We start from the raw sequence: 16,154 nt of genomic DNA on the forward strand, positions 1-16,154 counted from the left end.
CTAGCTGGTATTTCTGAGGTTGTCAGTGGCAGCGTGTCTCGATGATAAATACTGCATTGTCTCTTCTCTCTACTACCTCCTTCGCTCTAGAGGGCCTGTCTTGCAGGCTGCCTGCCTGGTGTGGCTGCACTCATACGAGAGAGAGGCCCTCAAAAGGGGGCATTTACAACTGGGAAAAAGGCCAGAGACAGATATCTGGTTCTTATAGCCACTGTACTCTACTCCTCCCCCACCAGCCTTTGGTAGTCAGTTTTCCATTGATTCTGAAGATAAATAACCCACTAGCAGCAACCCGGAGAGAGCAGTTACTCCCCCAGAACTTGCCAAAATGGCCACCACATTAGGCTACAGGAATTTCCTCACTTTCTTTGAAATCCACCCTGAACTTATTGACCCTTATTTTACGTGTAAGATGGGGGAGAATTACAGGGGGGTAGAATGAGACAATTGGAAGCTGGGGATGATTAGGTGGCTATGATGGTGTGAGGGCAAGGAATTTAGCCAGGACACCAGGGTTAACTCCCCTACTCTTACGGCAAGTGCCATGGGATCTTTAGTGACCACAGAGAGTCTGGACACCCATTTTAACATCCCATCCGATAGACAGCACCATATGCAGGGCAATGTCCCATTCACCGCCCTGGGGGATCTCCTTAGACCAGAGTGCCCCCTACTGGACCTCCAACACCATTTCCAGCAGCATCTGGTCTCCCGACCAGGACCGACCCTGCGTAGCTTCAGAGGCAAGCCAGCAGTGTGATACAGGGTGGTATGCTTACTTACTGTCCCACCAGATGGCCTGCTACATTAGCAATGAGTCTGAACCTATTGAACTCAGTTACTTTTACATTTTTCCCCCCCTTTTTCCAGTCAATGATTAGCAGAGTTTCCTTTGTGGTGCCATATTGTAAACACAGTGCAGTTGTATTAACAGATTTGACTTGGCATGAATACTCTTGGCACCAACTCAATTCTTTGACTGCACAAGAAAATGTAGTAAAACTTTATCACTGTCAAAAGATCATAGATCGAGATGTTGTTTGAATCAATTTGTTTGAAATCAGAGTGTTTGATTCAGAAGTTTGTTGAATCAGTGTTTGAATCACAGTGTGTTTGATTCAGAAGTTTGTTGAATCAGTGTTTGAATCACAGTGTGTTTGATTCAGAAGTTTGTTGAATCAGTGTTTGAATCACAGTGTGTTTGATTCAGAAGTTTGTTGAATCAGTGTTTGAATCACAGTGTGTTTGATTCAGAAGTTTGAATCAAACACACATCCAAGAGGACACCACATCTATGCTCTGCTCATCCCCTGACTCATGTGTTCAACAAGACATAGTAAAAAAAAAAGTGAATTATATCATAGAGTTAGAAAAAAAGTGTTTTTACAAACAAACACCTTTTCTCTCCTACACACACCTCATCCCCGGCCTCCTGCATTCCTGGAGCTGAGCCAACTCTAACACACATGGTTGAGGAGGGCTTTGAACCGGGCAGTCGTCCACTACTTCTACTGTACAGAAGATATTTATAAACTAGAGTAGAGCCTCTTGATTGAACACCACAAGTTTCTGCTCTGCCCCACCGGCCCTCCCCATCCCCCCCCCCCCCCCCCTCGGGGCCTACTGTATGGAGGGAGAGAGGCACACTGAGCCCGCTGAGATGGGGGTTTAGGGTTTGTTCCCAGCCCTCTCTCTCCTCTCCCTCCTCTGCCCCTACCCCTTTGCACACACACATGCGTGTGAGAGAAACCTGAGAAAGATTTTGGACCAGAGCGATGGAATGAGTGCAGCTGTGAAGGGCATTCACGTGTGTGTATGAGAGTGAGAGAGAGAAACCGAGAGAGAGGGAGAGAGAGAAACCGGGAGAGAGAGAGAGAGAGAGAGAAACCGGGAGAGAGAGAGAGAGAGAGAGAAACCGGGAGGGAGAGAGAGAGAAAAACCGGGAGGGAGGGAGGGAGGGAGGGAGAGAGAGAGAGAGAGAGAGAGAGAGAGAGAGAGAGAGAGAGAGAGAGAGAGAGAGAGAGAGAGAGAGAGAGAGAGAGAGAGAGAGAGAGAGAGAGAGAGAGAGAGAGAGAGAGAGAGAGAGAGAGAGAGAGAGAGAGAGAGAGAGAGAGAGAGAGAGAAACCGGGAGGGAGGGAGAGAGAGAGAGAGAGAGAGAGAGAGAGAAACCGGGAGGGAGGGAGAGAGAGAGAGAGAGAGAGAGAGAGAGAAACCGGGAGGGAGGGAGAGAGAGAGAGAGAGAGAGAGAGAGAAACCGGGAGGGAGGGAGAGAGAGAGAGAGAGAGAGAGAGAGAAACCGGGAGGGAGGGAGAGAGAGAGAGAGAGAGAGAGAGAGAGAGAGAGAGAGAGAGAGAGAGAGAGAGAGAGAGAGAGAGAGAGAGAGAGAGAGAGAGAGAGAGAGAGAGAGAGAGAGAGAGAGAGAGAGAGAGAGAGAGAGAGAGAGAGAGAGAGAGAGAGAGAGAGAGAGGCAGAGAGGCAGACTGCAGTAGGATGAGTGCAGCTGTTGGAGATTTAGTGTGAGAGGCTTAAGTCATGTCTGGCCCCGGCTTGCTCGTCCTCTGTGTGATTGACCTAATGTTTCAGTGTCAGGTACCACAAACCCAGTGAACTCTTCCTCTACTGCCCTCCAGCTACACAGATACGTTTGGTATTGGTGCGCAGATAGCAGTGCTCTCTACACTACAGGAAGTACACTATGTGTTTTTTGTATTGTGTAAGCAGTCTCTAGTGCTGGACACTGAAGTATTTTGGATTCCTTTTACCTTCATACAGGTTAGCATAATGTTTACACAGGATGTACCCTGAACAAAAATATAAAACGCAACATGCAACAATTTCAAAGATTTTACTGAGTTGCAGTTCATACAAGGAAATCAGTCAATTGAAATAAATAAATTAGGGCCAAATCTATGGATTGCACATGACTGTGAATACAGATATGGATCTGTTGGTCACAGATCAGAAAACTAGTCAGTATCTGCTGTGAATACCATTTGCCTCATGCAGCGCGACACATCTCCTTCGCATTGAGTTGATCAGGCTGTTGATTGTGGCCTGTGGAATGTCGTCCCACTCCTCTTCAATGGCTGTGCGAAGTTGCCGGATATTGGCGGGAACTGGAACACGCTGTCGTACACGTCGATCCAGAGCATTCCAAACATGCTCAATGGGTGACATGTCTGGTGAGTATGCAGGCCATGGAAGAACTGGGACATTTTCAGCTTCCAGGAATTGTGTACAGATCCTTGCGACATGGGGCCGTGCATTATCATGCTGAAACATGAAGTGATGGCGGCCGATGAATGGCATGACAATGGGCCTCAGGATCTCGTCACGGTATCTCTGTGCTTTCAAATTGCCATCGATGAAATGCTATTGTGTTCATTGTCCGTAGTTTATGTTTTCCCATACCATAACCCCACCGCTACCATGGGGTACTCTGTTCACAACGTTGACATTAGCAAACCGCTCGCCCACACGACGCCATACACTCTCTGCCATCTGAAACCGGGATTCATCCATGAAGAGCCAAACTGCAGTCAGGTCAAGACCCTGATGAGGATGACGAGCACGCAGATGAGCTTCCCTGAGACGGTTTCTGACGGTTTGAAATTCTTTGATTGTGCAAACCCACAGTTTGGTGTTGGTCTCAGACGATCCCACAGGTGAACAATCGGGATGTGGAGGTCCTGGGCTGGTGTGGTTACACATGGTCTGCGGATGTGAGGCTGGTTGGATGTACTGCCAAATTCTCTAAAGCGACGTTGGTGGCGGCTTATGGTAGAGAAATGGACATTCAATTCTCTGGCAACAGCTCTGGTGGACATTCCTGCAGTCAGCATGCCAATTGCACGCTCCCTCAACTTTAGACATCTGTGGCATTGTGTAGTGCGACAAAACTTCACATTTTAGAGTGGCCTTTTATAGTCCCCAGCACAAGGTGCACCTGTGTAATGATCCTGCTGTTTAATCAGCTTCTTGATTTGCCACATCTGATAGGTGGATGGATTATCTTGGCAAAATATAAGTGGTCACTAACAGGGATGTAAACAAATTTGTGCACAACATTTTAGAAAAATAAGTTTAGTTTATGTTTTTGTTCAGTATAAAATACATTAAGAAATGTGTTTCATTACATGGGTTATTGTCAGAAGATTTCTGATTGACATTACTCCACGAGAGTATTTTAAATGTGCTGAACTGTACATGGGGCTTCCTCATCATCCCTTTGTGGCTTAGTGTGTAGAGCATGGCACTTACAATGTCAGAGTTGTGGATTTGTTTCAAACTTGGCCACCCATACAAATAATGTTTGCACACACACACAGATCCTATTAAATAGAAAGTGGTTTCTATATGTAATTCTGTGCACACACTACACTCTTAGAAAAAAACTACACTACACTCTTCGACTGTCCCCATAGGAGAACCCTTTTTGGTTCCAGGTTGAATCCTTTTGCGTTCCATGTACAACCCTTTCCACAGAGTGTTCTACATGGAACCCAAATGGGTTCTACCTGGAACCAAAAATGGTTCTACCTGGAACCAAGAAGGCTTCTACTATGGGGCAGCCGAAGGACCATTTTGGAACCCTTTTTTCTAAGAGTGGACTGCAAGTAACTTTGGATAAACGTATCTGCTAAATGGAATACATATTATATTAGATTGACATCTCCCCTGCCTGGGGTCTATCTGAGTATGTTTCAGGCAGAGAGAACTGACCTCTCCTTTTCCTCTGTGGTGTTTCAGGCAGAGAGAACTGACCTCTTCCTGTACTCTGTGGTGTTTCAGGCAGAGAGAACTGACCTCTTCCTGTACTCTGTGGTGTTTCAGGCAGAGAGAACTGACCTCTTCCTGTACTCTGTGGTGTTTCAGGCAGAGAGAACTGACCTCTTCCTGTACTCTGTGGTGTTTCAGGCAGAGAGAACTGACCTCTTCCTGTACTCTGTGGTGTTTCAGGCAGAGAGAACTGACCTCTTCCTGTAATCTGTGGTGTTTCAGGCAGAGAAAACTGACCTCTTCCTGTACTCTGTGGTGTTTCAGGCAGAGAAAAAGGCCCTGCTGGTGTCAGTGATGAACGCAATGGAGGACCATGAGATGGAGCCTGAGCCACAACAAAAAGAAGAAGTGTCAGTAATCACACACAACCAACAGCAACAACAACAACAACAGCAGCAGCCCACGGACCCAGCGTCCCCGACGGTGGCCACCACACCTGAACCTGTCGCCATGGCAGGAGGTGACAAGACATCACCCAAGACAGCTGATACTGAGCCTGAGTACGAGGTAAACACAAGACACACAATGACTATTTCCACATTTTGTTACGTCACAGCCTTATTCAAAAAAATAAATCCTCATCAATCTACAAACAATACCCCATAATGACAAAGCAAAAAACGTTATTTTTGTGGCAAATTTAAAACTGAAATATCACATTTATATAAGTATTCAGACCCTTTACTCAGTACTTTGTTGAACTGCCTTGGCAGCGATTACAGCCTTGATTCTTGGGTATGATGCTACAAGCTTGGCGCACCTTTATTTGGGGAGTTTGTCCCAGATCCTCACAAGATCTGTCAGGTTGGATGAGGAGAATCGCTGCACAGCTGTTTTCAAGTCTCTCCAGAGATGTTCAATCGGGTTCAAGTCCGGTCTATGGCTGGGCCACTCAAGGACATTCAGAGACTTGTCCCGAAGCCACTCCTGCGTTGTCTTGGCTGTGTGCTTAGTGTCGTTGGAAGGTGTTCCTTCGCCTAGGTCTGAGGTCCTGAGCGCTCTGGGGTAGGTTTTCATCAGGGATTTCTATGTACTTTGCTCCGTTCATCTTTCCTTCGATCCTGACTAGTGTCCCAGTCCCTGCCGCTGTAAAATATCCCTGCAGCATGATTCTGCCACCACCATGCTTCATCGTCGGGATGGTGCCAGGTTTCCTCCAGACGTGACGCTTGGCATTCAGGCCAAAGAGTTCAATGGTTTCTTCAGACCAGAGAATCTTGTTTCTCATGGTCTGAGAGATCTTTAGGTGCCTTTTGGCAAACTCCAAGCGGGCTGTCATGTGCCTTTTACTGAGGATTGGCTTCTGTCTGGCCAGTCTACCATAAAGGCCTGATTGGTGGAATGCTGCAGAGATGGTTGTCCTTCTGGAAGTTTCTCCCATCTCCACAGAGGAACTCTGGAGCTCTGTCAGAGTGACCATTTGGTTCTTGGCTGGGCGGCCAGCGGCCACCTAGGAAGAGTCTTGGTGGTTCCAAACTTCTTCCATTTAAGAATGATGGAGGCCACTATTTATATAGACAGGTGTGTGCCTTTCCAAATGTTATCCAATCAATTGAATTCACCACATGTGGACTCCAATCAAGTTGTAAACATGTCAAGGATGATCAATGGAAACGGGATGCACCTGAGCTCAATTTCGAGTTTCATAGCAAAGGGTCTGAAATACATATGTAAATAAGATATTTTTGTTTCTTTTATTTGTAATACATTTGCTAAAAAACTGTTTTCTCTTTGTCATTATGGGGTATTGTGTGTAGATTGATGAGGATTTTTTTAAATGTAATCAAAAAATGTTTTTTAATTGAACCTTTATTTAACTAGGCAAGTCAGTATGTATTAGTATGTGTATGTGATGATCTCATCCCTGTAGGACAGGTGTGGTTTCAGCATTGGGGAGCTGGTGTGGGGGAAGCTGGGGTGGTTATCCTGGTGTTGTTGTTTACTGTTGTTGTTGTCTTGTAGGATGGCCGTGGTTTCAGCATTGGGGAGCTGGTGTGGGGGAAGCTGAGGGGGTTCTCCTGGTGGCCTGGTCGTATTGTCTCCTGGTGGATGACCGGACGCAGCCGAGCTGCCGAGGGGACACGATGGGTCATGTGGTTCGGTGACGGAAAATTCTCTGTGGTGAGTAAAAAACTGTAAAGCAGCACACCAGGGTTGTGTTCAGTAGGCACCAAACATGTGAAAACAGAATGGAACTGGGAAGGACTACCTGGATGAATTGTCCAATAAGGAATAGTCATTTTTGGTTTTCGTTTTAAAATATTTTGCTACCATGTGCCCTACTGAACACGACCCATTAAAACGGAATTTTCTGTTCCACCAATGAAAACAAATGAAATGAGAAATGACCAAGTTCAGTTGTTCATCTGTGCCTACTCTTTTCCTCCAGGTGTGTGTAGAGAAACTGTTGCCTTTGAGTTCCTTCTCCAACGCCTTCCACCAGCCCACCTACAGCAAGCAGCCCATGTATAAGAAAGCCATCTACGAGGTGCTTCAGGTCAGTCCTGGGCTACGTTTCATTATGTCTCATTCACGGCGTTCGGTCAAGTCCCGTTCAATCACGGCGGGCTAAACTGGATGAAACTACGTCATTAGAACCAGTACACAACTAGAACTGTGTTGGAATCGGTTTTTAATGGTTGTAATTCATTTGTGATAATGTCATGTAAAGCAGCTTTGTGTGCTGATAGATACTGCCAGTCAGCACCTTTCAAAATGATAAGACTGTTGAAAAAGGCCTCAAGTCCTCTAAAATTGCTCCGAGAGGGTCTGCTCTGTAGTAATGATTGATGCTGATAGTACCGTGCTGAGTGTACAAAACATTAGGAACAGCTGCTCTTTCCATGACTTAGACTGACCAGGTGAATCCAGGTGAAAGCTTATGATCCCTTACTGATGTTACTTCAATCCGTGTAGATGAAGGGGAGAAGACAGATTAAAGAAGTATTTTTAAGCCTTGAGATTTTTGAGACATGGATTGTGTATGTGTGCCATTCAGAGGGTGAATGGGAAAGACAAAATATTTAAGTGCCTTTGAACGGGGTATGGTTGTAGGTGCCAGGTGCTGTCAAGAACAGCAACGCTGCTGGGTTTTTCACGCTCAATAGTTTTCCATGTGTATCAAGAATGGTCCACCACCCAAAGGACATCCAGCCAACTTGACACAACTGTGGGAAGCAATGGAGTCAACATGTGACAGCATCCCTGTGGAAGGCTTTCGTAGAGTCCATGCGCCCAACGAATTGGGGCTGGTCTGATGGAAAAAGAGGGTGCAACTCAATATTAGGAAGGTGTTCCTAATGTTTTGTACACTGTGTATTTTCGTACATTCACCTCCAAAATTGTTGGCATCCTTGATAAAGAGCCAAAAAATACTGTATAATTTAAATACTGAATATTATATGATCAAAACATATATAAAAGTATGTTCTATGATACTAATAAAATGACTCGGGGAAAGAGATTTTGTTTAACAATGTATTTTCTCAGCAGGATAGGTGTCAAAATGATTGGCACCCCTGTTATCAATACTTTGTGCATCCTCCCCTTGCGACGATTACGGCACTGAGCTATGAGATTGGAGAACACATTGGGAGGGATCTTAGACCAGTCCTCCATACAGAATCTTTACAGATCCTTTATATCCTTCGTCTGCACTTATGGACGGCCCTCTTCAATTCAAACCACAGGTTTTCAATGGAGTTCAAGTCCGGGAAACTGATTTGGCAATGCCAAATGTTGATTTTGTGGTCAATTAACCATTTCTTTCTGGATTTTGATGAACTCCATTGAAAACCTGTGGTTTGAATTGAAGAGGGCAGTCCCTAAGGTCATATCAAGGGATCTGGAATGATTCTGTATGGCGGAATGGTCTAAGATCCCTCCCAATGTGTTCTCCAACTCATAAAACATTTTAGAAAAAGGCTCAGTGCCGTTAACCTTTCAAGGGGAGGGTGCCGGAGTATTGAAAACAGGGGTGCCAATCATTTTGACCCCTGTTCTTTTTGAGAGAAAAAAGGTATTACTTGTTTAGCAGTAAAAAATAATATCATTTCAAAATTAGCATACAATATAGATAAGTGTTTGTATTATTTATTTGATATAGTCTTTTTTGCTCATCTTTATCGAGGTGCCAATAATGTTGGAGTTGACTGTACATACAGGTGATGAAATGATGACAACAATGACTGGTCATGTCCCTCTGCAGGTGGCCAGCACCCGAGCAGGCAAAGCCTTTATAGCCTGTCCGGAGAGCGATGGGACAGACACTTCCAAGTCAGTGGATCTACAGAGCAAACAGATGATAGAGTGGGCTAAGACAGGCTTCCAACCCACCGGGCCTAAGGGCCTAGAGCCACCAGAGGGTAAGTTTAAGTTTCATGTTTATTTGCCATTTAATTGTAATGAATACCAGTCCCTCCAGGAATGTTTTGTGATTTCTGAGGCCAAACATGCTTGATTTAGCAGCAACTTTTATGAAATTCTGCGATGTTTTTTTCCCACGTTAATTTCATATAAAGCAATAAAAAGTCATGCGCTCAGTTTTAGGACGATTTTAAGCAGAATACATAATTGCAAAAACAATTAGAAACATCTAAAGTGCTCAATTTAGTTTATTTTCCTGAACAAACAGCTCTGTCATAATCTCACACATTCACTCACACACACCTCTCCTCTCCATCAGGCTTGGGGCTTGCTATCAACACGAGATGCACCTCCCATTCCCATTCACACTCTCTCTCTCTCTCTAAAAAAAAATGTGATTCAAAGTTGATCAATCGCTTTCCGTTTGAGGATCGATATTTCTTTCGCATAAGTTGTCTTCAAAATACTTGAGATTGTGATTTTTTCTGAAAGGGTCGTAAGGGAGATAAAGTACAGAACACGTAAAAAAAAACGTATTGCGGTTGATATGTACTTTTAAAACAGTATTACCATATTTTTTTTATCCAGAAATATTGTGCTTTCGTTTGATTGTGCTTTCGTATTAAGTTTTACAGAGAGTTTAAAACGGCAAAGCGGACAAATTGCACTCAGTGCTTTGAGCAGCGCTCTCCATAGAGAGACTGGGGAGAGCAGAGTGCTGACCACCCTACTAAAGCCAAGGTTAGCGGAGTAAAAGTTTGAGTAAAACGCCACTCACCTTGATTCTTTCAGCGCTTGCCACAGTCTTCCCTGCTACCACTTCAGTCATGGTGATCTGCCGCTGCTGTGGGAACTGTTCTGACATTCTCAAATGCTTTGCTGATTCGAAGTTACTGTTTATGGTCGACTTTCAACTTGTTTCCAAAAACATTTGGAAATTGTTTCGCACGGTCTTTCGCTGTTATTTTTGTTGGCAAATGAGATTGATTTCTGTTCATTGTACTGCCTGTCAGCTATCAACAATCATCCATCATCTTCGTACGTGAATACGCTGACAGGCCAGGGGGGGAAAAACTTTGTTGTCTTGTGTTTGGATTTGGGCCATTTTTCACAGTGACAGAGCAGTAATTGGTCAAAATTACAAACCCGCTTTTGATTGGACCCTTTTATGCCCTAAAAGTGCAGGGATTGGTCAACATTGCGAGCTCTCGCATAATATGCGCTGATTGGTTGATTTTGCATTGAATTATGCGATCACGGAATCCTGGAGGGACTGGAATACATTGGGAATCACCTAAGCTTAGAGTCACCGAAAGGCAAGAGGAGCTTATAACAGGCAGGTAGCCTAGCGGTTAAGAGCGCTGGGCCAGTAACCAAAAGGTTGCTGGTTGAATACCCAAGCCGACAAGGTGAAAAATCTGTTGATGTGATCTTGATCAAGGTACTTAAACCTAATTTGCTCCAGGGGCGCCAAACTACTATGGCTGACCCTGTAAAACAACACATTTCACTACACCTATCTGGTGTATGTGACAAAAAAAACAAATTTTGTTGTCCATGTTACAGCGAACAACGAAAGTATTGTTGTGGGGCTCGAGGGCCCAATGGTAGGGGAATGTCCCGTCAGTTGCCAGATCAATTCCACTCTTTTTATCCAGCATTCCACTACCTGTCTTTGGTAGTCTTTTGGTAAGAGTCTGGTTTTGTCTGGTTATCTGAGTTGTTTATTGTCTTACTGATATGCCCCGCCCACCAGAGGAGCGCAACCCATATAAGGAGGTGTACCCGGACGTGTGGGTGGAGCCAGAGGCGGCGGACTACACGCCCCCTCCAGCCAAAAAGCCTCGCAAAAGCACTGCAGCCGAGAAACCCAAGGTCAAGGAGATGATTGACGAGGGGACGAGAGGTAAGCCTGCTTTTTTTATTAGGTTAAATAGGGGTTACGACCTCGATATCCCTCCCCCTCGGGGAGGTTTAGCTAAGGGGTGTGTGTGAGAGTGAAAGAGAGGCTGTTTGTGAAAGACAGGGCAGCAGGTGCTTAGTACTAGGGTTAACATGGTCAATTCTGTTAACAAGTGTAGGTGTTATATGTTATGTATCTGGTAAATGTTATGTAGCACTGTATCTGTTATGCATGTGCTGTGAATGTACTCAGCCTAACTCTCGTTGTAATACACTTTATATCGGTAAAAAACACATGTAAATATCTTAAAAGCAAATGGTGAAATAGGGGTAAGAAGGGGTATGTCGGCAGCTTTTTTCTCTCTCGGTGATGTCATCTGCAAAGATGTATAGCAACAAGCGTTCGAATCATATCCTAATCTGAAACCGTGTTTTTTTTCTGTCTGTATTTCCAGAGAGACTTGTGTACGAAGTGAGACAGAAATGCAGAAGCATAGAAGGTAAGTGGTCCGTCTCTGTGTTCAGGCAGCCAGGGTCATGTTCAGTAGGCAGCAAACGAAAGAAAGTGGCTATTTTATATGAGTCCTCAAAGCATATTAGCTTTCCTTATGAAATGTACATTCCTCTCACAGCTGTTCAAATATGTCTATTGAATCCGAGGCTTGATTCAAAGCAGTGGGGGTTTTTAAACCTCCAGTTGGCTTGCCTAGTGGTGGGTAAATGTTTATAAGTGTTGTTTACACATCTTTTTATTTTGTGTATAGTGCACCTATTTTGCTAAAGTAGCGTATCTTGATCGGCGGTCAGGGTTTACCCATTTATTTGCTTACCACTGCATCTCTGGCTTGCACTAATTACATTCCGTCTTTCTCCACAGACATCTGCATCTCCTGTGGAAGTTTGAATGTTTCCCGTGAACACCCTCTATTTGCTGGAGGAATGTGCCAAAGCTGTAAGGTAAGGATGGAAGAGGAGGCCATTAAGGCTGTTGAGTCAGGGCTAGCTGTAGGCCATGAAGTCTGTAGCTCTGGGGGTGTGTGTATAAAGCCTCTCAAGCAGGATGATCGGTTTAGCCTTTTGGATCACAATGAATAAGATTACATGGACAGGTAGGACCTGATCCTATGTCGGCACTCCTACTCTGAGATGATTACATGGACAGGTAGGACCTGATCCTATATCGGCGCTCCTACTCTGAGATGATTACATGGACAGGTAGGACCTGATGCTATATCGGCGCTCCTACTCTGAGATGATTACATGGACAGGTAGGACCTGATGCTATATCGGCACTCCTACTCTGAGATGATTACATGGACAGGTAGGACCTGATGCTATATCGGCACTCCTACTCTGAGATGATTACATGGACAGGTAGGACCTGATCCTATATCGGCACTCCTACTCTGAGATGATTACACGGACAGGTAGGACCTGATGCTATATTGGCACTCCTACTCTGAGATGATTACATGGACAGGTAGGACCTGATGCTATATAGGCACTCCTACTCTGAGATGATTACATGGACAGGTAGGACCTGATCCTATATCGACGCTCCTACTCTGAGATGATTACATGGACAGGTAGGACCTGATGCTATATCGGCACTCCTACTCTGAGATGATTACATGGACAGGTAGGACCTGATGCTATATCGGCACTCCTACTCTGAGATGATTACATGGACAGGTAGGACCTGATGCTATATCGACGCTCCTACTCTGAGATGATTACATGGACAGGTAGGACCTGATGCTATATCGGCACTCCTACTCTGAGATGATTACATGGACAGGTAGGACCTGGTCCTAGAGGGCAGCAGGTCGCCTAGCGGTTAAGAGCGTTGGGGCAGTAACCGAAAGCTCTCTGTTTCGAATTCTCGAGCCGGCAAGGTGGAAAAATATGTCGTTCTGCCCTTGAGCAAGGCAGTTAACCCCCAACAACAACTGCTCCCCGGACGCCAATGACGCACGCTGATTAAGGCAGCCACCTGCACATCTCTGATTCAGAGGGGCTGGGTTAAATGCAGAAGACGCATTTCGGGTTGAATGCATTCGGTTGTGCAACTGACTAGGTATTCCCTTTCCCTTGATATATACGGGCCAGGTCTAGTTCCCCTCTAGGCTCCAGCTCTGCTTTAGGCCTTATTTTAAAACCTCTTAAGGATCCGCCCCTTTTTTTCAATTTTCGTCTAAAATGACATACCCAAAATCATACCTAAATCTAACCTGAAGCAAGGATATGCATATTCTTGTTACCATTTGAAAGGAAACACTTTGAAGTTTGTGGAAATGTTAATGTAGGCGAATATAACACATTAGATCTGGAAAAATGCAACTTTGAAATGCAAGAGAAAGGCCATAATGTATTATTCCAGCCCAGGTGCAATTTAGATTTGGGCCGCTAGATGGCAGCAGTGTATGTGCAAAGTTTTAGACTCCAATGAACCATTGTATTTCTGTTCAAAATTTTGTTTCAAGACTGCCCAAATGTGCCTAATTGGTTTATTAATACAATTTCAAGTTCATAACTGTGCAATCTCCTCAAACAATAGTATGGTATTCGTTCACTGTAAAAGCTACTGTAAATTGGACAGTGAAGTTAGATTAACAAGGATTTAAGCTTTCTGACTATCAGATATGTCTATGTCCTGGGAAATGTTCTTGTTACTTACAACCTCATGCTAATCACATTAGCCTACGTTAGCTCAATAGCATTGTCATTATTTAATGTTACTGGAGGCTATAATGTAAAAATGACAAATGACTAAAACCACAACAATTCAGCAGTTACATTCATTATTTCCTTTTGACAGGTCTTAAGAAACATTATGGAAATAAGAAAATGTATTTCAGAAGAACAGAATAGCATGTTTTAAGTTGTATTTTGTTCCTAGTCTTAGTTTAGTAGCCTGAGCAATGCTGCCGCTGGTGCTCACGTGCTGAACGCATGGAACAGCGATTATTCTTGGAAAAAGTGATATATTGAAATGGAGCACACCTCCTTAAATTTTTTACGTTTTTTGACAAAGGTACGTGTTTTAGGAACTGCAGAATCTGCTCTTTCTGATACTATATAGAAATCAAATTGTCTTAGCTGCATGTGACTCTGTTGGAGGATTTGATTTTGGCGCTCCCGTTTCCCGGCCTCTGTGTCAATTCCAAGCTGTGCCGGTCCATCTCTTCATGTACAATTTGACAATTGGTAATAATTGTCACCCATCAGACTTTTGTCCATTTAATCTGGTCTTTAGGCTAACTCTATTATTATGTGTGAAATTAGTTTCAATATAGTTTAGGTGTAGTTTCAATGGGCCATCAGCTGCATAAGCTGACTTGTGGTGAATGAGGGGGAAAATTACATGTCCTGCTAAAACTGCTTATAACAGTAATTCTGTTCATTAAGATTCTAACAACGACCGTGTGTTATATAGACTTATTTAGGACAAGTCAAAGACTGGGGGTAGGGAAATGACTTTAAAAATGTAAACTAGTTTGTCGTCCACATGATCCGCCCTTCTTTTCTAGCGCTAAAGCTCTCTGTTACCAAATACACAAACACGTGTTGAGTAGCGTATATCGAATTGTTACTTGTTGTTCTGTTAACAATAATTGACAATAATTGATTTAACTTGTGGATGCAAACTTTCTAGAGGGACACGACAAATCTCAAATCATTTCTCCACTGCTGTGTCCCAGAACTGCTTTCTAGAATGTGCTTATCAGTATGATGACGATGGTTACCAGTCATACTGCACTATTTGCTGCGGGGGACGAGAGGTGCTCATGTGCGGGAACAACAACTGCTGCAGGTGAGGGCGGTGCTTTCGTCTGATGCTAACTAAGTTCATTATTGTTGGGATTCACTCAAGTGTAATTGTGTGTGTTGTGAGTGTGCCGGTTTACGGTCATTGTTGTTTGCATTACTGTGTCTGTGTGTACGCCGTGCGTGCGTATGTTCGTTCTTACGTGTACGTGATTATGTGCGCCCATGTGTCTGTGCGTGCGTCAGCGTCTAGCGGGATAGTAACACAGCTCTCCTCTCCAGGTGTTTCTGTGTGGAGTGTGTGGACCTGCTGGTGGGCCCAGGTGCAGCACAGATAGCTATTAAAGAGGATCCCTGGAGCTGCTACATGTGTGAGAAGGGACAGAAGGGAGTGTTCGGCCTGCTGGAGCGTCGCACTGACTGGCCCTGCCGTCTACAGCACTTCTTCGCTAATAACCATGACCAAGATTTTGTGAGTAGTACTTCAGTACTATGTTTCAAGCTCGCTACAAAGTTCACAGCCACAGAGCCACAATTAGTCTGTGTTCCGTCGTGACACAGTACGTCCGCGCCTCTAAAAGAGCCAAATGAGCTCCAACAAGCTTCCTAAATATGTAAATAATGAGCAGGCAGACTATCACGGCTCTGGGGCTCTACGAATTGGGCGTCAAACGGTAGAGACAGCTGACGTCATTCCAGGCTCTCTCTGGGTAAATACTAGCCCCATCATTTCTCTCTCTCTGTGTTGTATCACAGGAACCACCAAAGCTTTACCCTCCAGTCATGGCAGAGAAGAGACAACCCATTCGTGTCCTGTCACTGTTCGATGGCATAGCAACAGGTTAGAAGGGAATCTCCTTTCCTCTTCTCTCCTCCTCCCCCTCTTCCCACCTCTCGTTGACACAAAACCCTCTGAACTTCTCTGTCTCTGTCTGTACAAAGTTTCCCGTCAGTCTCAGGTTTCACTGGGACTGTCCTCCTAACCCATGACTACAAACTAGGCTGACTGTCTATTGTTATAAAAAATGACAGATAGATAGCAAACTAATCCACACAGCATGCTGTTTAACCATATTGACTAGCAGTGCACTTCTCATACCTTTCCTGGCTGTCTTTCACTTCCTTATCTGTTCAATAAAACCACACAAAAATACAAAAGAAGTGGGAATTCCCACTCCTGTAAAAAGAAAAGACCCCAACTGTCGATGCTGATTAATAGTGTGCCTCAGGCTAGGCCAGGCCTTCAGTATTGTCTCACCTGTATTGTGTTGTTCAGTTCACCAAGTTCAAGTTAATCCTTATTTAAATAGGACCATCCACTTTATTTAACCAGGAAAAT

General features: G+C 44.4%; 1 protein-coding gene across 1 annotated transcript in view; it reads left to right on the forward strand.

The window, feature by feature from the left end:
- The window catches only part of LOC120060494 (DNA (cytosine-5)-methyltransferase 3A-like), a 77,192-nt gene that overhangs the window by 55,902 nt on the left and 5,136 nt on the right, over positions 1-16,154 (forward strand). Inside the window, exons 7-16 of the mRNA XM_039009850.1 lie at positions 5,045-5,287; positions 6,743-6,901; positions 7,170-7,277; positions 8,988-9,144; positions 10,902-11,051; positions 11,503-11,547; positions 11,925-12,004; positions 14,749-14,861; positions 15,098-15,287; positions 15,572-15,656. Coding sequence (XP_038865778.1) covers positions 5,045-5,287; positions 6,743-6,901; positions 7,170-7,277; positions 8,988-9,144; positions 10,902-11,051; positions 11,503-11,547; positions 11,925-12,004; positions 14,749-14,861; positions 15,098-15,287; positions 15,572-15,656 — 1,330 coding nt within the window. The remainder of the gene's footprint in view (positions 1-5,044; positions 5,288-6,742; positions 6,902-7,169; positions 7,278-8,987; positions 9,145-10,901; positions 11,052-11,502; positions 11,548-11,924; positions 12,005-14,748; positions 14,862-15,097; positions 15,288-15,571; positions 15,657-16,154) is intronic.

Source organism: Salvelinus namaycush, chromosome 15 (genome assembly GCF_016432855.1).
Source record: "Salvelinus namaycush isolate Seneca chromosome 15, SaNama_1.0, whole genome shotgun sequence".
NCBI classification, from domain to species: domain Eukaryota; kingdom Metazoa; phylum Chordata; class Actinopteri; order Salmoniformes; family Salmonidae; genus Salvelinus; species Salvelinus namaycush.